Below are 23,579 nucleotides of genomic sequence, written 5' to 3' on the forward strand. Positions count from 1 at the left end.
TTGTGAATTTGAATCCAGAAGGTGGTCGTCTTAAACTCTATCTCTTGGACCGGTACTGATCCATCGTACCGCTGCACCGCCACCAAATGCCTATCAAACGCCCAAGGTTGTCCCTGCATTATCTTTTCCGCATCTGCTTCCAACTCAAAATCGAACAAGAGGACATTGTCTATGCCCTCACAAACCTCAAAGTTCCCTCTAGTACGCCATAATGGCCTGAAAGTCTTTGCCACCGCCTCAACATTTACGTTTCTCCGAGTAAAAAATTTCGCAGCCAAGACTGCGCCAGTTGCCTTTTTTTCCTTTGTCAGATCCATTCGTACTTCTTCCTCCTTTGTTAGCGATAGACTCCGCCATCTATTGGTTAGATCCTCCATTCTGAAAAAAAAAAAAAAAAACTACTGCCCCACCTAAAAACAACCTTACCACAGTCTACTACACTAGAAAACAAACCCTCCTAGTAGCTACGATACTAGAGGGACCACAGCCTCCTTCACAAAAGAAGGGAAACAAACTGCTACAGTAGAGAGAGTAAAAGACTACTCTCTACCGAGAACTTTCTTATTATATGGACTTGTCTAGTAGTCACAGAATCCATTAAAATAAACTATAGAAAAATTCACTCAAATATTCTAGAAAGAAACTTGCATTGAACTTCCTGACTCATTTGTTTTTTTTAGGTCAGCCCTGGGCTGTAGTAGTGTACACGCCTACATACCCACCCACACATCTTCGCATCTTTTTTTTTATCCCTCTATCTCTCTCTCTGTTTAAAAGGGAACATCTCAAATTCTCTCAAATCTTCAAACACACCACCAACACCAACATCAAGCCTTTTCTTTTCTGATTCTTCTATCCACAATATACATATAAAAGAAAAGTAGACCAAACCAAAGGCATGTTGATACTATTCCCTACTCACTACTCCCTCTATTCCTTTCCTTCTTCTTCTTCTTCTTCTTCTTCACTGCTCTCTGTCTCTGTCTCTGTCTCAGTTTCTCACTCTCTCTTCAACCACATCCAATAGAACTCTTATAGTACTAGAACTAGAACCCCCCACAATCCAAACCCAACCAAACAAAGCGTTGACTTTTGTTTTGTTTTATTTTGTTATTCTGTGTCTGACCAAACAGTGGTTAAATGGAGCAACCAGTTCTGGACGACATCATCAATCGTCTTCTGGAAGTCCGAGGTCGACCGGGCAAGCAGGTCCAGCTCTCCGAGTCCGAGATCCGACAACTCTGTAGCGCTTCCAGAGAGATTTTCTTGCAACAGCCTAACCTGTTGGACCTTCAAGCGCCTATCAAGATTTGTGGTACTACTTTTTTTCCAATACCCACTTTTTGTTTTTCGGTTTTATTTTCAAAATTTTGCTTTTTTTGATTTTTAGTTTGGGAAATTTGATGTGGGTTTGTTTTGATTGGTTCGTTTCTGGGATATTTGTGTGGAAATTCCTAATAAACCCAGCTGTGTTTTTGTTTTTGTTTTTAATTTTTGGTTCAGTCTCTGTCTTAGGTGTGTTTCATTTGATTCTGTGTGTGTGTGTCTATTGTTGGACCCCATGAAGAATTTTGGTTGTCGAAGTTTAAAGCCCACTTGGGGTTTTGGGTGGTTGTGATTTAAGGTAGTCTGATGGAATCATTCAGATGTCAGAGTTTTGGTGTTAATTGCAGTTATTGGTTGTGATTCATTTGTTCTTTGTATAATCATTGATTGACAGTGAAATTATACTGTAATTTTGTGATTCATGTTTTGGACAGTGTTATTTTATGTGTCTGAATATGAATATAATTGGTTGCAGAAGCTATATATTCTGGATGATATGTTTTTGGGTTTGGATTTTCCCTGTTAGTAATGCAATGCGAGTGGTAGTTTAGGTTTTATTTGTTATGAGTATGTGTAATGATTGCAGCCTGGGTTGAGTTGCTAAACCTGGAAGGGCTTTGTGAATTCGCATTTGCATTTTGATATTCTTATCAATTTTTTGTTGTATTACTAGATACTTGAATTCTTTATTGTTTTCCATTTGCATTGTGTATCAGATCTTGTATGGTGGGTTTTATTTCCATCTGTGATGATGACCTGTTAACAATGAAAATTAGCTTGGACCTGCCTGCCTTATGGGCCCTTAATTGCATGCCTATAATTGGCATGGTATGGAGTTTTAGGAGCTATTATTCATGGGAAGTTTGTTCTTTTTTCTGTTTTGTTGTTCTTTTAATTTTCAACAGTAGTCAACAACTAGAGACTTTTTGATGATCTGCAGGGTGTGATTGTTTTTTTTCCTTTTAGTTATTTACCTTGGTGTTCACATATTATTCGCAACAGCATTATGCATTTGTGACCTTCCTAGAAGCCTATGCCCTTAAGTGCCCCTGGCACTCTTAACAACACTGGATGTGAGGCTGGGTTCATGTTGTTTGGTTGTGGTACCCCCAAAAGATGTTCTCTAATGATTGTGTGGCTTTGGCTCTACAAGACTTATTTGTATATTGTGCTCCAATTGTATGGTATCTTTGAAATTGAGAAAATGCAATACTCTTGAGGCTAATGCAGTACCTATCAAAAATACTCTTGAGGATGCTTTTTGTTTTATTGGTGGCCGTATCCTTTGAGGTCCAAAAAAAGTCTTATTATCTTGCCTTCTGTGTTTGATGCTCTAATGGCCTCAACTAATCTTTATATTGGAATATGTCATCAGTATTGGTTTCAATTTATGAGATACCACGTAATAGTAAGAAATAGTTCAACTTTAAAAATACATTTGAATATTAACAGTAGTATTGCTTAATCCATTTGACATGAGTATTTGAATGCTTTAGATGATTATACATGAATGGAGGTGAGAAAGATAACAAAATCAAGGAAATAGATAAATTGATGAGTTTTTAATGAAAATAATAGCCCTCTGTTACAAACCTGATTATGAAAAGAGAAGATTCTGGTTTGTTGTTTGCTGATCCTTGTAATGAAATCTGAAAAGGAAAAGAGTGATTATTATTTTTTTGATAGATAAGGTAGTATTTTAAACCTATGACATCCGCTCCATGGTGATTGCTCTTTATCATTAGGCCAAGACATCAATTGATTTTTGATGTAGGTGGAGATTGAACCCCCCCTAGATCTCTTATTTATCAGGGAAAGAGTGAGTTAAAATATAAACATGAATATATAAGTCCATTGTAAATAAAAAATAAAGAGTAACATTAGATGTGCTGAAGTAGTTATCTACTTTGTGCCATAGTTGTTAGAACTTAAGATTACAATACATACAATTGAATACAACTTGTACATTGCATGATATGCATTGCTAATATGTTTAACAAGTTGGCTGTATCTTACAATACACATGCACAATGTTTATGACACTTCGCAAAAAAATGAGAAAAATAGTCAATATTAATTTGATTATTTTTTTAAATGTAGTGCACTTATTATTTGAGAGGGATTTAAAGAGGATCCATTGTCTGGTAAACTTGTAAAGGTCTTGGGCTGCCATGTGCAAATGCACAGGTTTGAGTCTTGAAAGCGGCTGATTCATGTAAAACTTTTGAATGATTTGGTAATTTTGTTCAAAGCACAATAGAAATAGGAGAACTGCTTGAGGGACAACAGCTTTCTATTGAAAGAATAATGAGTTTTTCGGTTCTTTATTTTCTTGCATATTAGTAGATGAGAGCTGACCATCTAGCATATATGATTTCTTCTATTCATTGTATTGTTAATTTTTATTGCATGAGCAGTATAGTACATAGCATGTAATATAAACAGATGTCCTAAAATGTTGTGAAATTCTTTCTATTAATTCAAATTTTCTTACTAGAGAAAAAAAAAAAAAAATGCACACTTAAGTGCAAAGGCCTTCTGGGGCCTAAGTCCAAAGTGTAAGTGCACATCTGAATAAAGTAAAGCACAAATTGTTAAGTATAATATATAAGATCTTTAAAAAAAAAGATTATAACATATCATAAAAATCAAAATAGTATTATATATAACCTATTTGGTTGGAATGTTGTGTCAATACTAAACAATTAAATGCTATGGAACTAAAGTTGCAAATCTCAAGAACTAAACAAATATATAAAACAAAAACTAAATCATGATATTTTCTTGGGTGAATATTACAAAGTTGTTGCTTTATTTTTGGGTTAAGGAATTCAAAAGGGGAAAAAAGAAAGACATATAGAGAGATGGAGGCAGTAGGTTGAGGAAAGAAAAACCAGATATTACTCTTTCTTTTTGTCCCCCGGGTGGGGGGCGGGGGGGGGGGGGGGGTGTTGGCTGAGAACTTCCCAGATAAAAGGCCACAAATTATACAGATTCCCTTAACAATAAAAGAAGCATACTTTTAGCATTTGTCTTTTCTGAAAAGGTCAACTCTTAGTAATCATGCTTTGCTTCATGCCTGGACGTCTCACTTTATGTGTGCCTTATCAGACCATTGGGCAATACTTTATCCAAGCCATTCGTCCCAGGTTTAAAGTGTCCAAGAGACTTTTTGCATATTGCACAAGATGTAAACCATTTTAATTTTTTGTCAAAGCCCAATTGCATACATCTTTTGTAAAATGTAAGAAATGCAATTTTTTGCCAATGCTGAACTGTGCAATGAAGATCACGAGTGTCAAGTTGGTACCAAATTACCAATGAATATACCAATGCATTAAATGTACATACTTATACAAAAAAAAGTGTTACATTGTAAATTAAATAATAATCTTAATTTTCAATTATGGAAACAGTGAAACACATACAGGGTTGGTCTGTTAGTTGACTTGTTTTTGGAAGCTTATAGCTTTTATATTTTTCTTTTTTGCTGGATATAGCTTTTATATATTACCACATTTTCTCTGCTATTTAGTAATTAATTCAATGTGATAATTGTTTATTTTGGAGACATGTCTTACCTAAGTCCTTATTTTAGTGTTACCTATATAACTCAGTACTTGTAATTTGTGATGTAAATTAATACTTTATGATTATTTTGGTAACATATTTTGAAAATTTAGGTGTATACTTCATTGTCCTAATTATTAGGACATTTGTTCATTAGTTTTTTTTGTTTATTTGGCGTTCATTATGTTATGGCTAACATGATGGTCCAGTTGTTAGCTTGTGGGAAAGGTAGGTGTATGATGAGTATGGTTGTTCCAAAAGCCATTCCTTGTTATTTGATTTCAACATTCAGATGGGAAGGGATAGTAGAGCTTTTGAGTAGTGGAGCTTACCGACGGTCTTAAATTCACTGATCTCATGGCTTTTAGTTTAATATTCCTTTGTTACTTGCATTAGTTTGCTAGATTTATTGATGCTTTGAACTTTAGGTGTGGAATATTTTTCTTTTGCTTTGTGAATTTTGTTTAGCTCAACTGGTAGTCTTATGGTTGAATAAGATATCTGGGGTTTGAATCCTGCCTACACCAAAAACCAAATGATGTATTGGCTTGATGATAAAAAGTAATCATCATGGCACAAACGCCATAGGTTGAGATTCTAATGTATCTATATAAAAAAATAATTTTTTTAAAAAAGTTTCTTTTTCCTCTTTAGGTGTCTCTCATATTCTTCCCATTTATTAGGGATGGCCCTTTTTTGTGGTGCCATTATTACTTCTATTGGTTATGGAAAAGTAAAAAAAGAAAGATGGTGTGAAATGATAGTATGATACTATGAGATGTGAGATCACGGTGAATTAACTTTCACATTGTACTAAGATTTTTAAAATCCATAGCCAAAATGCCTAGGTTTAACATATCAAGGCACTAGACTACTTTTCATCAAAACGGTACTAGACTACTAGAAAACATTTTGAAAGTGGCTTAAGGTTCAGTTTTGGATCTATGTTTTGATATTATGAAGTTTTTTTAGATTAATTATTTAGTGCACCTATCTAATTGTCTCAAAATATTGGTTTAGTATAAGTTGGAATGGAAGAGGCTAAGGGGAGGCCAAAAATTGAGTTGTGATTCTCACTGATCTTACATAGAATGTGCTTTATATAGGGTTGGATAGTGAAAAAGGGTTCAGATAGCTAACACCTATAAGTAGGAATTTGCACATAGTCATGTGGAGTTATTTTAATTTTTTAATTTTTTTTTTGGTTAGTAATTTCCATCTATGTGCTTTATCTTTTTTAGGACGAACCAAGTTTGTCATTCCTTGACGTTTCTATTGTAGGATATTTCTGAATGGAGGGCTTATCACATGGGCACAAACACCCTCCTCTCTCTCACTCTTGATTCAATTTTCTTCAGGTGGCATTTTGCAATAATGCTAAGATAGCGAGGATCCTTGTGAATTTGAACATGCAATAAAAATTCTTCATGTAGAGAAATTAGAATTAATGGGATTATAATAAGTAAATTATTATGGTAATGTGGCAAAGAGAACAAAGAAAATAGTGGGAGGAATTATAATCTTGAGGATGATTTGTGTTGTAATGTACTTGGTGTTGCTTGTTGGTACTAGCAATTGTGCTTTAAGCCAAGAGCCTTGTAACTGGAGCAACCTTGAGTGAATATCTTTGTCCAGGATGCATTAAGGAAAAAAAAACAAATTACAGATGAGGAACCTTGAACAGATTGCCAAAGCTTAGGAAGGATTGAACACAACTAGTGAGGCCAAGCAGAAGCTATATGGTGATTTATATTATGCCTTACTTTCAGAAGGAAGAGTGGAAGTTTTCTGGCAATGTTGAGATATTCATAATAGCTGTATTTTGCGTAAAATTTGATATGTGCTTCTGTTGAGCTTGATATTGCATGGGCTTGGACGTAATCCATTCGTTATGCATCTTAATATCTTAATAGGAATTGGTTAAATTTTTTTGATAAGTTAATTGCAATCGGTTAAAAATATAGTAGCACTCTTTGATTCTTTTCTATTTTTATTTTTAAATTATGCCTTCTTTTATAAACATGCTAGTGCATGTGATTTTTTTTCCTTTTGCATGTGTTGATTGAGATGATTTTTTTTTTTGTCTCTGTTGAACTTGTTTTTGGATACTTAGCAATATAAATAAATAAAACAAAACAAAACAACTTGGATGATAAATTATTGAGTCCATACAATCAGTCTTGAGTAGAAAGCACCGACGTGGCTCCAAGGTCGCCGCACCTAAGTCCGACATGGCATCCGACGTCCGACTCACCGACTCTCCCTTTTTTTTTTTTTTTGATTCGCGCCGACTCAGCCAGATTCACGCCAATTAGGGCCAATTCGGGCCGATTTGGGTGGAAACGGGAACCAATACGGCCGAAACAGCCACCAAAACATGCTGATATGGCCAATTCTGGTTGAAACAGCCGCTGAAACAGGCCGAAATGGGCAGTGGCTGCCATTTTTCTGCTTCATGTGGCCTTGTGAGAGGAAAAAGAAAAAAAAAAAAAAAAAAAAGAAGGAAGAAGAAGATAAGAAGACACAAAAAAAATGGATGGAAGAAGAATAAAGGTATGTAACAAAAGAATATAAATTAAGTAGGTGGGAAAGTCAATTATTTAATGTGGGTGGGCTTGGGCATTGGAAAATGAGTAAAGGAACCTACTTGAAATGTGGTTTTTTGTTTACAATTACCAAAAGTATTGATTTTATTTAAAAAAAATTATAAATAATTGTTTTTTAATAATAAATTCTACCATTTATTTGAATTTTTTTATATAAAAATATTAAATTTACTATATAAAAATGTTTTTAATAATTTTTTAATTGCCGAGTCCCGCCGCACCCGCACCCATCTTTTTCAAAAATTGCCGAGTCTCGCACCCACACCCGAGTCCCAAAACGCACTTGTGCTTCATAGCTCTTGACTTGTTCGTGGATGATAAGCCTCTGAGTCCAAATGTATGGTTACAGTGTGGATAGCATTTCACATTATTTAGATCATTCCCAAGTTTAACACGGTTTTCTCAATTGTGTACATAATTTGTGCGGGATAAAGTTGTGTTGTTTTTCATGATAGCCTCTCTCTCTCTCTCCCCCCCACAAGCTAATGCATTGATGTTAAATATCAGCATGTAATGAGCTTCTAGTACTTATGTGGTGCTGAAGTCGCTGATATGAAAATATTCAATTTTACTAGGTATGCCAACTATTAAATGTCTGATGTAGCCATCTGACAGATGACGACATGAACAAATGCTTCCTTGCGAAGCACTATTATTCTAAGATGTTAATTGGTTGTTTTTTTTCTTCTTACTTTTTTTTTTTTTTTTTTTTCCCCTTTAGAAAGAATGAATTTATGAATATCTGTCCTGATAACCAACTCTTTTAATGACATTCAGGTGACATACATGGTCAATATTCTGATCTTTTAAGGCTTTTTGAGTATGGAGGATTACCTCCTAATGCCAACTACTTATTTTTGGGGGATTATGTGGATCGAGGCAAGCAGAGTTTAGAAACAATTTGTCTACTTCTAGCATATAAAATAAAATATCCTGAAAACTTTTTCCTCTTGAGGGGAAACCACGAATGTGCTTCGATCAATCGTATATACGGTTTTTACGATGAATGTAAGAGAAGATTTAATGTACGGTTATGGAAGATATTCACAGATTGCTTTAACTGTCTGCCAGTGGCAGCCCTAATTGACGAAAAGATTCTCTGCATGCATGGGGGCCTCTCTCCTGATCTACATGATTTGGATCAGATTAGAAATTTGCAGCGGCCAACTGATGTACCAGACACAGGTTTGCTCTGTGATCTTCTCTGGTCCGATCCCAGTAAAGATATTAAAGGTTGGGGAATGAATGATAGAGGAGTTTCATTTACATTTGGTGATGACAAGGTGTCTGAGTTTCTTCAGAAGCATGATTTGGATCTCATTTGTCGTGCTCACCAGGTTTGACCAGCCATAGTAGTTCATTTTATTACTCACAGTGTTCAGAGTTGAGTTCATTTCCTCTTTCCTACTGGTAGAACTGTACAGAATATTCTGTTGAGGCCATACAACTTTCCTTTCAGGATTTATATATATAGATATTGGCTGGAAATTATACTTTCTGTGAAAGTTCTATAGCAATTTTACACCTATTTGATAGTTGCCAAAATTTTAAATTTAAAACCTTGTGGGTATTCAAAAAGAAAAGAAAAGAAAAGAAATGGTTTGCACATAAGAATCAAACCTGACATTACTTCTGTTTAGATGCCATGCCTCCACCCCTTTTATAATGACTGCCACCAGTTACTCCTTTCTGTACAGTCCCATGTTGGGTATAGAGGTCATGAACCTTCATTAATTTTAGCACTTCTGGGAGTAGTTAGTGTTTTTCTATTATATTGTTGGCAGGTTGTAGAGGATGGATATGAGTTCTTTGCTGAGCGACAACTTGTAACTATATTTTCCGCACCTAATTACTGTGGGGAGTTTGACAATGCTGGTGCCATGATGAGTGTGGACGACACGCTAATGTGCTCCTTCCAAATATTAAAGCCTGCAGATAAAAGCAAAAGGTTCAACTTTGGGAGCACAACTACATCTAAACCTGGAAATTCTCTAGCAGGGATGAATATGTTTGGGAGCACGACTACAACTAAGCCTGGAAACTCACCAACTGGAGTCAAGGTAAACACACCCCGTTTAGCTTGAAAGACAAAATCTAGGTTTACGAATGGAAGCTTTTTGCTGGAATAACAGATTATTGCATGAGATTTTCTCATTAGTATATAGTTCTTGTCACATCTTTCTTGTTTATAGACTGTTTTTAACTCGTTAAAATCAAGTGGTCTGCTTACTTCACTGTGCTACTGCAGGCTCCTTTTTTGTCAAATTATTTTTTCCATATCCATTTTGGGATGTCTCAAAAAACTTCTCTATGAAAAAATTGTAAAAAAAGTAATTATTATTCATTTTCCCATAATGCCCTTTATTATAATACTAAGAACAAGCTAAGAAAAAAATTATTGTATTTTGAGATGAGAAGTACAATTGGGTAAAAAAAAGGGGAAGAATAAATTATAGATAAAAGATATCAAGTATTTAATTCACTTTTTTCTACACATTGTGCTATATCCAATTCCAAAGTGACTATAATTATGGGATGGAAGAAGTAATGCATTTATCATTATCTTTTTCTCCATTAAAAAGAAATGCTCCAAACGAAAATAAACATGAAGATAATAATGAAAGTTAAAAAACAACAAAGACTAATGGAAACTGAAGGTCAAGGCAGCAGGAACTCAAGGAAGTCCTCACTTCTCAGTGGAATAAGAATGAAAAGTGAAAGTCCAGTCGTACTACTAAATAATAATAATAGAAACTTCAATTTCTACTGTCATTCCTCTTAAAGCAACGAGAGTTTCTTTCTCACTATAAGCATCACATTAAACACAGAGGATCAACATTCCAAATCTCCCCATTACTTCTTGTACCAAAACGTGCCTCTAGCACAAAAGAAACCATAAATCTTGAGCTACTGCACATTTACCATGACACACCAAATAAGCAGAGAATTAGAGACCATAAATCTTGAGCTACTGCACATTAGATTTGAACATAAAACATCAATTCATGATTATTAACCCTTGTTGTAACTTTGTAGTGTATTATCCAGTAATTGAACCAAATATTCTGATTCCCAATCTTGCACTTCCCTAATGATAATTGGAACCCAATAAAAATTCCTATTCCTGCTCTCTATATATTCTGCCATCTTATAATTTCTGTCCCTGGCTAGAATAATGAGGTTAGGATGTCATCTTGCCATTCCACAACATGCCAAAACCGTGTTATAGAATCGTCACCAACAGCATATCTGATAAAGAGTGAGAAGCTATCCCATCTTATTATAATCTTTCTTCTGCAAGCCAACACGATAAGGTTGCTGACCTCATTAGAGCACCAACTCCTCAATTAATGGCATACCTTATGTCTACCACCTCTCCATAAAGCACTTTCTTCTTTTTCATAGCGCCATAAACATTTACCCAACAAAGCTTGATTAACAAAAGTTAGCTTCTTAATCCCCAAATCGTCAGCCCAAATCGAAGTACAAAAAACATTCCAATTGACTAAGTGAAATTTAAACTCCTCACCCAAGCCACCCCATAGAAAATCCCTCTGAAATTTTTCAGTGCCTTTTGCCACTCCCAGGGCAACGGGAATAAAGTTAGGAAATAAGTTGGAAGGTTGGATAAAGTACTTTTAATTAGTTTAAGTCTCCCTTTTCTTGATAAGTACAATTTCTTCTAGCCAGCCAATCTCTATGCTTCCTCTTAATGATAGTGTCCCAAATATTCCTTGCCTTCAATTGAGTTCCCAAAGGCAAACCTAAATATTTCATAGGAAGGGAGGCAACACAGAAGTCGATGACTTTTGAATTCATTAAATATTCAGCACCTTTCCGTCTGGCACAATTTCAGATTTGCTCAAATTGACAAGTTGATACCATTTTGAAACAAATGAGGATACTAATAGTAATTACACAGGACATTCATGTTTCTTTTACTCATATTCTCCTCGGATAATGTGCTGTAATGTGTTCAATATTCTCCTCATATTTGTCCTAAAGCATTTCTTATCTTTATGTGTACCTTAGTCCTTAGAGCCAAAAAGTTGTTATTGCTCTTAAATTTATGAACTCAGTTTCGCTTGTCTGATTATAATGAGCCATTTTCTCTCAATTGAAGTCATATTTTCTGTCATTTAAACTTAGTTCCCCATTCAGAATACAAAAGTATTTCTTGTGAAATGATTTCTTAAAAATATACACGCAGTGCATGGATATCTTTGGTTGAGAGAAAAAGAGAGAAAAGGGTAGGAAATGAAGGAAATTGGAGAGGGGTTGTGTATTCTCTTGGTTGGTACAGGTTAAAACTGGAAGAAAGGAAAAAGGGGGTATAGGTGGATTTTCCACCCAGGCTCGCATTACTTTTCTTCTCAAACATGGGAGGCAAATGGAGGAAAAATTAAACGAGAGACTGAAGGCATATGATATGACCAATTTACCCCTCATTATAAATTTGCTGTCTTTATAAAAAAATAATGCCATTACTATGAGGGTATAATGGTAATTCAACATACCATAAATTATTATTTTAATAAGTTTACACGCCCACTGGCAGGTTTTGAACCCATGACCTGGCTACCCCCTCTTTTTTGAGGGGAGGAAATGTTGTTTGAGTTAGAGCTCATTGTCTTTCCTTCCTCACATCCTTCTGTACTACCAAAAAAGGAAATGGCACTCTAATTTTCATCCTTCTTACCAAATACTTAGAAACACCTAGTAATGGAGAATTATTATCTTTCCTTTTTTCTTTCTGTCATTCTTCTCTCTTCCTTCATCTCACTATTTAATCCTACCTTAAACTTGGGGAAGCAACTTATCTTTCCTGCCCTGTCATCAGATACTGAATATCTGCAATCAAAGACTCAATTTGTTCTGCTGCAACACCGAGACTTCTGTTTATTTATTTGTTAAAGAAACGTATGTCTAGATTTGATCATTCTGCTTGCTTTTGTTGATACAGGACATAATTTGATCTTTACAAGTGTTGCTGTCACTGCCCTTGATCTCTGTAAATGGCATCGTTAGATTTAATGCATGCATCTGTATATTACTGATTAACTAGCAATTTATTTTATTTCTTTTGAGGCTTTGCAGTCCTTCCTTGGGGCAATGTGAGATTTGTATTGGCAGATAGAGGAGGTGTGACAGCCCAGTTGGGTCAAGAACACGTGGGGTTGCCCATAAAGGAGGAAACTTGAGGTCCATTCAATTATTCTATAATATGTTCAAATTGTATAAATTGGAAGGAAAATATCTTTAGAAAGTAATGCAAAAGATAGTTTTCCTTGATACAAAGCTGTGTTTGAAGATAGAGGCTGTAGTCTCCTTTTCCACCTTGTACACTAATAGCTGCAATAGATGCTGCTATGAATTATTAGCTTAAAGTGTTTTCTCCCGTGTCTGTTCTGAAACCATGAAACATGCCTAAACAGTACTCGTCATTATTGGTGATTTAGGGACAAAAACATGAAGTTGTTAACAAATTTTCTCGTGTATGATTGTTGTATGTTTATTTTATTTTTCATGGGGAACCATCTCTGTGTTTGATTAAGTGGCCTAGGTTGGGTGTGATAAACAACTTGGTGATTGTCTTAGGATCCTTCAAGTGTGCAATTTTCCATTGTATATCACAACTGGACACTCCAAAATGCCTATAATAGAGATTCCTGTAAAAACCATGAAGGCCATTTTTTCCCTTTCTAACCCAATGTCAGTGCGGTTACTTTAGTTGCTCTGATCATTGTGAAGGTTACTTATTACATACATATCATGCATCATTGAGTAAATATTGAGTTTTTGGTAAGTTCTGGTCTCAAGGATAGATGGAAAGGGAGATTTGAACCAATGATCTCTGTTTCATAAACCGACTCCCAAATGATTGTGCTTATAGGATTTAGTTTGAACCCTTTTTTTAAAAAAAATTATTTTTTAATGTCAGTTTGAGCAATGTTAGGTGTACTATAACCTTTTTTTATTTTTGGCACCATAATGAAAGTGGCAGTGCAAAGAGGGTTAGCATCAAGTCAATTAAAAGAATAGCTTTGTCTAATATGCATGAAAGATTAACTTGCAATATCTGCTAAGCTGGACGTTTCTGCAGAGCCTGCTTGCTTATGAATTTGCACCAAATTTTCATTTATCTCACCATTGTCCATATTTCTTTCATGATTACCTATATGTGCCAGATAGGTGTCTTTCTTCCTTGACAAAGCAGTCACCTCCTTGCTTTTAAGTAAATAATGACACAAGTCTTCTAAATTTGTGTTCTTTGTTAGGGGCAAAGATTGGGTCTAGTGCTCATGTGCATTGGATCTGTTTTAGGATTTTGACCCATGTCAAAACCTCTCTTGCAACTTAACCAGTTGTGGCAGCTGTGTCTTGACCATCCCAGCTAAAGTGGAAGATGAGACACCTGTGTAAGGGTATTTGTATAGCTAGAGGTGCCGCTCCTTTTGTTCATCTCATGTCTGCTGATGATTGTATACTTTTCTTCCAAAACCACTAATGTTTTGAAAGATCTCCTTGATTGGTATAGCGAGCTTTTGTTCCAAGTTATTAATCTCAACAATCTGAGATATACTTTAGTCCTAATACTCAAGCTAGCGTTCAAGATCGTTTAGCATCCTTCCTAATTTAAGATTAGATGCGTTTTGGTCAAAAGAATATGATTTGTTGAAAGTAATTGTGTTATATGTTTATCTTCAAGAGTGGAAAGCCAAAGCTTCTTTTGCAGGCTGACAGACTAGGCTATAATTATAAGTCAGTTTTGGATTCCATCCCCAAATCTTTCAATGAGAAGATTGGCTATATTGTATGGAACTTTTGGTGGGGAACTGATGTCAATTCAAGGAAAGTCCAAATGTTCAATTACTAAAATGGCAGTTGCTCTGTCAACCAGGGAAATTGGGTGGAGTTGATTTCAAAAATACATCACTGATAGTGAACTAGTTTCTTTTGGCTAAGAAGTTTTGGAGAACTATTTTGCAACCTGCATTTATTCTCTCTAAAACTCTTAGGTCTAAGTACCCAGAGACTGTAAAAGTTCGATTCCCTTCTGATTGTAAAGCAATAAAGCTTCATGCCATAGGGTTTTGGAAAAGTATCTTATCAAGAGGGAATTAAGCTTTTGTTGATTAGCACCCTTGCAGATGGATTGAAAAACTAGTAAAATCCTTGTTCGCTCCTTCCAATGCTCAGAAAATTTTGAGGCTTCCATTATTCATGTTTGCAATTCCCAATAGATTAATTTGACTATTATTCTACTTTGGGTAGATATGAGAGCTCAACATAGGTTATCAGCTACTAAGTGAGAATTCCCAATAAGAAAGCTAAAAAAGATATAACTTTTAGCAATTTAGAACGCATCTTTATCTATTTTGACGCTTCACTTTATAATACACTCTTTATCAAATGTTTTATTTTAACATTCAACAAATCAAAATAATATAAACAACACAATAAATAACAATCACAACCATCACCACATTAAATTACTATTTTTTTTAACACCACATATTAAAAAATTAAAATTTGTTTTTTAAGTTTTAAGCTACATTGAGCTAATTGTAGCTGATACCCAAATTTTTTTTAGTTTACCTCCTTTGCTGTGCAATACATTTTGAGAGTATTGGTTGCTAAATTGACTAAAAAGTCAATTTAGCAACCTTATTGGGGATAGTCAATTTAGCAACCTTATTGGGGATGCTCGAGCTAAGAGAAATAATGGGGTGTTTACTTTTGATCCCGTATGAAGTGGCAAAACTTTTGGAAATTCAAACTAAAAAGAAAATCTTCATTTGGAAAACCTGTAATAATGCATTACCCATTGTCACAAAATTAACAAGAAATAAAAGCCTTGATTGATATTGGTTGTGCATGGTGTTTAATTGAGAAGTCTTGAAATATTCACCCATGAGTAGTGTGGTTAGTTAAATGAAAAAGTTTTGTGTGGGATTATGACGAGTGTTAAATGTAATATTGCTAGGTCTAAATTTGTTGGTTTAAGTTTTGGATTAAGTGGTATCCTAACATATTATATGAAATGCTCACAAAAAGATTCTTCAAGATGTAAATTTTTTGACTATCAAAACCAAAATTCCAATTAGTGAAATGGTTCATAGGGCCAGTCTTCAATGCACAACATTTAGTAGAGAGAGAATGACTCCTGTGTTAGCTCCAGCCATAGTTGAGTAAGAAATTCTTTAAGTGAGAATTAGTTAGTGTTCTAACAAAATACCTGAAACCCTCACAAATAGACTCTTGTAGATCATTTGTTCCATACTTGTCGTCAAGTCCGGCTAGTGCAGTTTGGGTCGGATAATACTATTTACACTTAATGCATGATTACAAACTTTATTTAGCACTGTATAAGAAAGTGGTTAAGTGAAAGGGCAAGAGTAACATCATGAATGTTTTGATTTTTCTACAACGTATGTTGCCAATAATCTGTGGTCAATTTGGATTGCAAGATGGAAGCAAAAATTTTGAAGGGTGTACAGAAATTTACAAATGTCTGGGTTGACATTACAGGGTTAGATCCTACCAGAAATTTAAGAAATTCTTGAGCTATTACTTTAAAAGAATTACAGACTCACACATCTACCGCATTTTTCATGCCACACATCACACAAACCCATCTACCATTACTACAAAAAAGAATTACAGGGTGTTGGGTAAGCCCCAAGGGTTTAAGGCCCAATCAAACTTTATTGGCACTGGTCTTACTAATACTTTGTGTTTACTTTTCTCTTCCCATGAGAATATTCATCTTTTTAGACCTGTGTCCAAATAGAGAACTGGGTACCTTGAAAACTCTTGGGTCTTGGCCCAACACCTACAAGATTTTTAGAAGCCCATCTGAGAAACAGAAAAAAGAATGAGACTTCCAGATTTTTGGCAGCCTCACCGTTCTTCTCTTCCTCATTCCCAGTATAGTTTCCTGTGTTTTGTGTTGTTTTGTATGATCCTGCCTGTACGAAAGCTCCTTTGCCCTGGAGAGATCTAGGAATTACATGTTTCAACCTTTATATGTGACATTGCCTAGATTTGTAGGATGGAATTTACTTAAACTTACCGACTTACGGTTTTTTTTTGGGAAAACCATGGTTAAAATCCTCCCTTATTTGTTGTAACAATTAAATTATAATAAGAAAATTTTTATCTAAAACAACAAATCAAGGCATTCTGGAAAAAGTTTAAGGCAAAAAAACATTTTTGGTTCTTAATTTTTTTGGCCCTATTTTCAATTTGGTTATTTAACTTTTTGCAGATTTCATTTTACTATTTGACTACATTGCTAGTTTAAAAATAACATTTTATATATATAAGTGAGACGACGAGAAAGACCAATGATAACAAATTTAAAAGAATAAAGTTAAGCTACAAAACTAATTGTAACCTAAGGTTACAACCTTACTTAATAAAATAAATATTATTATATAATTTGAAAATCTAACCGTTGAATTGCATAATCTTTACACTCTTAATATACAAATTTTGTGTCAATTAGATATTATTTATTATATGATCTATAAGCTTATATATTATACATAATTTTAAATTACAAAAACTTGCAATATAAACAATTTATTGATTGTATAACTATTGATCTTTAATTTTCTAGAAATTTTGCAAGCATAAAGGATATAAGAAGAAGATGTAATTCAATCGTAGATTTGTCAAAATTCTCCTTCACTAAAAAGATATTGAGTAAAATTGTAACTTGAGGTTACAACTAATTTTGTAACTAAATTTTGTCCAATTTAAAAATATATAGACCAAAATGAAAATTGTGAAACTTGAAAACAAAATTAAAATTAGGGCCAAAATATAAAGACCAAATTTTTTTTTGCCCAAAATTTAAAAGTAATCAAACTTTTTTTATTAGCAATACTACATACACAATAATTTTCATAATTTTTTTTAATAATAATTGAATCGACAATTTTATACTGTTTTCCGTTTGTACTCCTTACTGACATTTTTTTTTTTTTTTTCTTCCATTAACAATTTGGTAGGTGTGAGATTATTAATATTATTATTATTATTTTGTCAATAGACTTTCTCTCTTTTATAAGACAAACATTTTCGACTTCTTGCAGCATGTGCGGTAATCACAAAAAGCAGAGACTTTCAAACTTATGAGCTCGCATGTCTTTCACGTGGTTTCTTACATTTTTAGTCGTAGGAATTCAAATGGAATATTTATGGGATATCCGAAAATTCAGTCAACGAAGTGAACAAAAAGTTAAATGTCAACCAATGTAATATCTTTCTAAGTTTCTGTGGTCTTAGAAGGGCCTCGTCTTATATATATGACGCATGCACTTATGCTTTATCTTTTCTTTTTTTTCCACCTTAATTTCTACATAGTTTACTATCTTTAAAAAATTTATACATAATTTAATATCTTCAATTTGTATATAACACCTTCAACTACAAGAATTCAATTTTTCAACCATCAAAATAAAAAATTATAATAAGGAGAACCTACTTTACAGAAAAGTGATTTCAAGAATAAAATAAAACCATGCTTGATAAAGTCTAACTCAACTGTATCTTAATTAATTCTTAAAGCATAATATATATGTAGAAAATGTCAAAGAGATATGGTGATTGTACCCATGTTTGTCTTAAAAAAAAAAAAATCATTATTAAGCCAATGCTGCGATTTTATATCATGTTATTTATTATTAGAAAGGAAAAAAAAAGAAAAAAAAAAATCCATTCTCATAAGGTTGGCTTGTACAGTTGTACTCATTAGACGAGCCACCAGAAAGAGCAGCAAATAGTAGAACGACATTGCTGGGTTTTTTTTTTTTTTTGGTATATTATTAAAGGGTTCTTATAAATCATTTCCCTCCTTTATGTGAACCTCTACTATTAAATAATTTTTTTTGCTTTTATTTTAGGTAAAATTACAGATAACACCTAATGGTATATTCTGGCATATCCTGTATTTTTATTTTTGACCACTACCTTCTTGTGAATGACGACATTAGATTAAGGATTAAATTTACTATTTTTTAAGAATTTACTAGTTTTTTTGAACAATTGTTAATTTATCATTTTGTCAGAACAATTGGATACAATTCATTGTCTTCACTTAACCTCACATATTTTTTTTTAAAATTCACTTGTAGGTCCCCCAATTATTAAGGATAGCTCATGTGACTCACATATGAACATGAAGTCTTACATTTAAGAGTCTTGTTAACGGGTGTCTTTAAGGTATTTATTAATGGACTAATTTAATAAATTTTTTAATACTACTTTCACGTGAAATATAAAAAAATAAAAAAATAAATATATGTTAGTTGCTTTTTTCATTTTTTATAAATAGTTACTAAAAATATTTCTTAGACCAATGTATTTAAAGTGTCTATTAACTTTTTTTTCCTAGATTAAATAATTAGATTCAATATTTCTAAATAGTTTAACCAAGCAATGGATAATTTAACAAATAAAAAAAAAGAATAAAAAAAAGGGAATGTTATTGGTAGTGTAAGGACACGATTCGCGACGGACCGTAACAGTATCGGGTTCGCGCCACGTAAAAAGGCCCAAACAATATCATTTGTAGAGCGTGGGTTTAAAAGGCTAGGCCTTGATTGCCAGGCGGTGGGTTTTTCGTGGTATTCGTGCGTGTCTAGGTTATCTTCACCCATGGAGTCTTTCTCCTGGAGGTGGGCTGGGAGGCTCTGGTTTTTGGCCATTTTTCCCAGCCCCCTCTCTAGGTTACTGATTTTTCCTTTTATACTCGCCTGTGTTTACTGTCCTTCGTCCACGTATAGGGTCAACATTTCCAAGGCTGATATTTGTCCCATCAGCCCATACCCAAAGTCGTTGGGGGTGGTTGTAAAAGCCAAAGAACGTGGCTATGTCAGGTTAAGAGTATTGAATGGCAGTAAGGGCAGCTTTCCCTGGATATTTTAGATCTTTCTTCCAAGTTTCAGTCCTATACCATTTTTACCCCTCTTTCTGGGGGGACTTTGCGTCTGCCGAGGACTGAACTGCCCTCGGCGGTATCCATAGGCTATCTTGTCGAGCTTGGGCCATAGCCCTTCTTGGCTTGGACCTTTGGATTCTCCCCGGGTAGATGGGCCTGGCCCATAAATCATTTGGGCCCCACAGGTAGCATATTGCATAACAAGAGAACTTATAATCTTGGTTTGGTATATGAGATGCAAGTATTTGTTGTAACTTATTTACTTAAACTTGGTGTCTCAAATGATAAAGTCTCTTGTCATCTTATAGGTTAAAACTATTTATAAATTAAAAAAGAAAAGAAAAAACCCAATATCTCAAATATATATTTTTTTTTATGAAACCTTAAAATAAAATAAGACTCCGATTAATATATGTCTTAAAGGTATATATTAATCATCTATTTTCAAAAATATTTTATTAAGAATTAAAAAAATTGTCAAAAAATTTAATAACTTTTTCATTTCAATAAAAAGTTTTCTCTAAAATGGGAGTAAAAGTGTAAAACCCATACAACAATAGAGGCAAAACCGCAAAAGACTTTTGTATCTCTCCTGGACTTCTTCTTGATTCAGATACAGATCCAGATCCGCGGGTCGGGTCCGGATATAAAGAAACCCGATCCAAACCCGACCCGTTGCGATTCAAGAATCTTGAATCCTTTAATTCAAATGGTACGTAAACACTGACAGCCCCAAAGAAAGTGGTCCCTGTCTCTCTGAACACCATGTGCTATATAGGGAACCAAGATATATATGGCTTATCATAAAATATTGATGGACCCTTTTGGTCCAAAGAACTGCCTCGCTTTCACGGTCACAGTTCTTCTTCTTCTTCTTTTTTTTTTTTTTTTTTTTTTTTTTTTTTTTTTTTTTTTTTTTTTTCAATTTATGTCACTTTTTAATTTTGTATGTACTTTTTCAGATTTTTTTACATTTTCTGACTTTTTTTTTTTTTTTTTTTTTTTTTTGCACTTAACCAACACCAAACAGTGCTGGTTAACATTCTTCTTATTTTATTAATATGTTATTGCACAAATCACTTCACATTACCTTTAAGCCATTTCTTAAGTCTTTTTTTTTTTTTTTTTCCACCATTTGGTTCGGGTTCTACTTCTCTTCATTTTTTTTTAATGATAATTAAGATTTAAAATCTATTACTTTTATTTCAAGATGGTCAAAAAAAAATAATGAGATTTTTTTAGGGTATAGGTAACATTTGAATTAAAATGTGTATATATATATATATATCTACTTCTTTTTAGAGAGAAAATTTCAACTTATGATGTTTCCTTTTTAACTCCCACTAAGCCAAAAGAATTACAAACTTACACATCTACTGCATTTTTCATGCCACACATGACATGTATCACACAAACCCATCTACTATGACTTAAAAAGAGAATGGTTTTCGAATGTGACTTTGAATTAGGACCAGGGTGTTGGGTAAGCCCCAAGGGTTTAAGGCCCAATCAAACTTTACTGGCACTGGTGTTACTAATACTTTGTGCTTACTTTTCTGTTCCCATGAAAATATTCATCTGTAGATCTCTGTCCAAATAGAGGTCTTGGGTATTGGCCCAACAAGTTTTAAAAATATAAGTGGTAAGAACTTCATTAAGGACCGAATTAAACTTAGGTAAAAAAATATAAGGATCAAAAACATTTTATTGCCAAAATTTAAAAATAATCAAACTTGTTTTCAACAACAAAGCTACATAATAATTTTCAAAAATTTTTTAACAGTTTTTTTTTAGAGAGTTTTAACCTATGACACCCGCTCTTAATGATAGTTCTTCATCATTAGATCAAGATACCAATTAGTTTTTGGTATAAGCGAAGATTGAACCCCAGATCTATTATTTAACTATCAGGGACTTTAACAGTTGAGTTGACAAGTTTTTATTGATTTATCTGCCATCAATAGTTGCCACCTAGGCGGGTGTGAAATTTTTTGTCAAAGTTTTTGTGTCTATAAAGTCATAGACTTTCTTTTTCTCATGGTTTCTTACATTAAGTTGTAGGAATTCAAACGGGATTTATATGGTATATCCGAAAATCCAGTTAAAGAAGTGAAAAAAAAAAAAAAAAAGTTAATGTCAATCAATTTAATATCTTTTGAAGTTTTTTTGGTCTTAGAAGGGCCTCATGTATGTATATAACTATATATTTACTAGACTCATCACACATGTTTTGTGCATGTAATAATGTTCTTTATTTATTTATTTATTTTTTTTTGAGAGAGTTTTAACCCCAGATCTCTTATACAACCATCAGAAATTTTACCAATTGAACTAACTAGAACCCATTTTATTTGTTTTTTTTGGTTTAGTGTTATAATGTTTAAAAGTTTTATATAAATAACCATTTGTATTTTTATTTCTTATGAAAGAGGTAAGGTAACATCAAATAATGTTTAAAGATGAGATAAAGATAGTGTCCATATATTGTCTCAAAAAAAAAAAGATAGTGTCCATATAAAGGAAACGACCTAAAATTTAGGAACAATAAATTACTCTTTTAATTAGTTTGTGTTTTTTAATTTAAAATTAGTTAACTAAAAGATAGATGTATTTTAAAGAGTTTAAGAAATTGTGTGAGGGTATTTTAGGTACATAAAACGTTGAAACTCAAATAAAAAATCATGTTATTAATTGTATAGATGACGCATGCACTTAAGCTTTTTTTTCTTTTTTTTTCACCCTAATTTGTACATAGTTTAATATCTTCCATTTGAATATAATACCTTCAACTTCAAGAATTCAAGTTTTCAACCATCAAAATAAAAAATTAAGATAAGGAGCACCTACTTTATAGGAGTGATTTCATGAAAAAATAAAAATAAAATAAAACCATGCTTTGATAAAGTCCAAATGATTCTATAGTCTTAATTCTTAAAGCATAATATATATGTAGAAAATGTCAAAGAGATACGGTGACTACCAATGTTAGTCTTAAAAAAAAAAAATCATTATTACGTTAATGCTGCTTCTTCTCAAATTTAAAAAAAAAAAAAAAAATCAATGCTGCAAGTTTATTTCCTATTATTTATTATTAGAAGGAAGGAAAAAAGAAAAAGAAAAAAGAAGAAGAAGACATTCTCATAAGGTTGGCTTGTACACATTAGACGAGCCACCAGAAAGAGAGAGAGAACTTTTATTTATTTATTTTTTTGGGCATTTTCAAAGGACCTAAAAATTTTGATAATTGAATATAATTTTATAAAAAAAAAATTGTTGTTTATAAATTTTAATAGTAAAGACGGCACTAATTGTGCTTCACTTTCACTTTCCAAGCGTCAAGATCACGGGCAGCCTGCAATTTCACAAAAACATAACAAGGAAATGTTTGCATGCAGCAAATAGTAGAGCGTCATTCCTGACTTTTTTTTGGTTGGTATTATTAATGGGTTCTTGTAAATCATTTCCCTCCTTTGAGTGAACATCTACTATTAATTGAATTTTTTGCTTTTGTTTTAGCTTTTAGGTAAAATTATACATAACACCTTTTTTTTTTTTTTTTTTTTTTTTTTTTTTTTTTTTTTGGAGCAGGATTTATAGATAACACCTAATGGTACATTCTGGCATATCTTGTGTGTGTATATATATATATTTGAAAATTACCACCCTTGTAAATGGTGATGTCAGAGTAAATTATTAAATTCATTATTTTTTAAGAATTTATTTTTCTTTAACAATCAAATATTTATCATAGTATCATGACAATAGGTAATGGGTTTAATTTCCTGTCTTCATTTTACCCCCACATTTAAAAAGAAGAAAAAAATCACTTGTAGGGTCTAAATTATTAAGGATAGCTCATGTGACTCACATGTGAAGAGGAATTCTTAGATTAAAAGGTGTTGTTAATGGGTGCCTTTAGAGTGTTTGTTAATAATATTTTAAGAAAGTTTTTATACCACTTTTATAAAAAATATAAAAAACTATAAAAAAAATATGTCAGTTGCTTTTTTTTTTTCCATAAAATTTTCTAAACCAATGTTTTTAGGGTATTTGTTAATTTTTCTTTAAATTAAATAATTAAATTCAATATTTTTAAATAATTTAAACTTTTGAGACAATAAATAATT

The 23,579-nt window shown here is 33.1% G+C and overlaps 1 protein-coding gene across 1 annotated transcript; it reads left to right on the forward strand.

Moving 5' to 3' along the window:
* Positions 1-679: 679 nt before the first annotated feature.
* Positions 680-13,029, forward strand: LOC115959317 (serine/threonine-protein phosphatase PP1 isozyme 2-like). Its single transcript, XM_031077671.1, has 4 exons — positions 680-1,315; positions 8,280-8,839; positions 9,287-9,562; positions 12,600-13,029. The coding sequence occupies exons 1-4, from the start codon at positions 1,141-1,143 to the stop codon at positions 12,618-12,620; spliced, it is 1,032 nt and encodes a 343-aa protein (XP_030933531.1). The 5' UTR covers positions 680-1,140; the 3' UTR covers positions 12,621-13,029.
* The last annotated feature ends 10,550 nt before the right edge of the window (positions 13,030-23,579 follow it).

Source organism: Quercus lobata, chromosome 9 (assembly GCF_001633185.2).
Source record: "Quercus lobata isolate SW786 chromosome 9, ValleyOak3.0 Primary Assembly, whole genome shotgun sequence".
NCBI classification, from domain to species: domain Eukaryota; kingdom Viridiplantae; phylum Streptophyta; class Magnoliopsida; order Fagales; family Fagaceae; genus Quercus; species Quercus lobata.

Coding starts and splice junctions, on each gene's coding strand:
- LOC115959317 (XM_031077671.1), top strand. CDS start 1,141: ATGGAGCAACCAGTTCTGGACGACATCATCAATCGTCTTCTGGAAGTC. Junction 1,316..8,279: donor AGCGCCTATCAAGATTTGTG/GTACTACTTTTT, acceptor AATGACATTCAG/GTGACATACATGGTCAATAT. Junction 8,840..9,286: donor TCATTTGTCGTGCTCACCAG/GTTTGACCAGCC, acceptor TATTGTTGGCAG/GTTGTAGAGGATGGATATGA.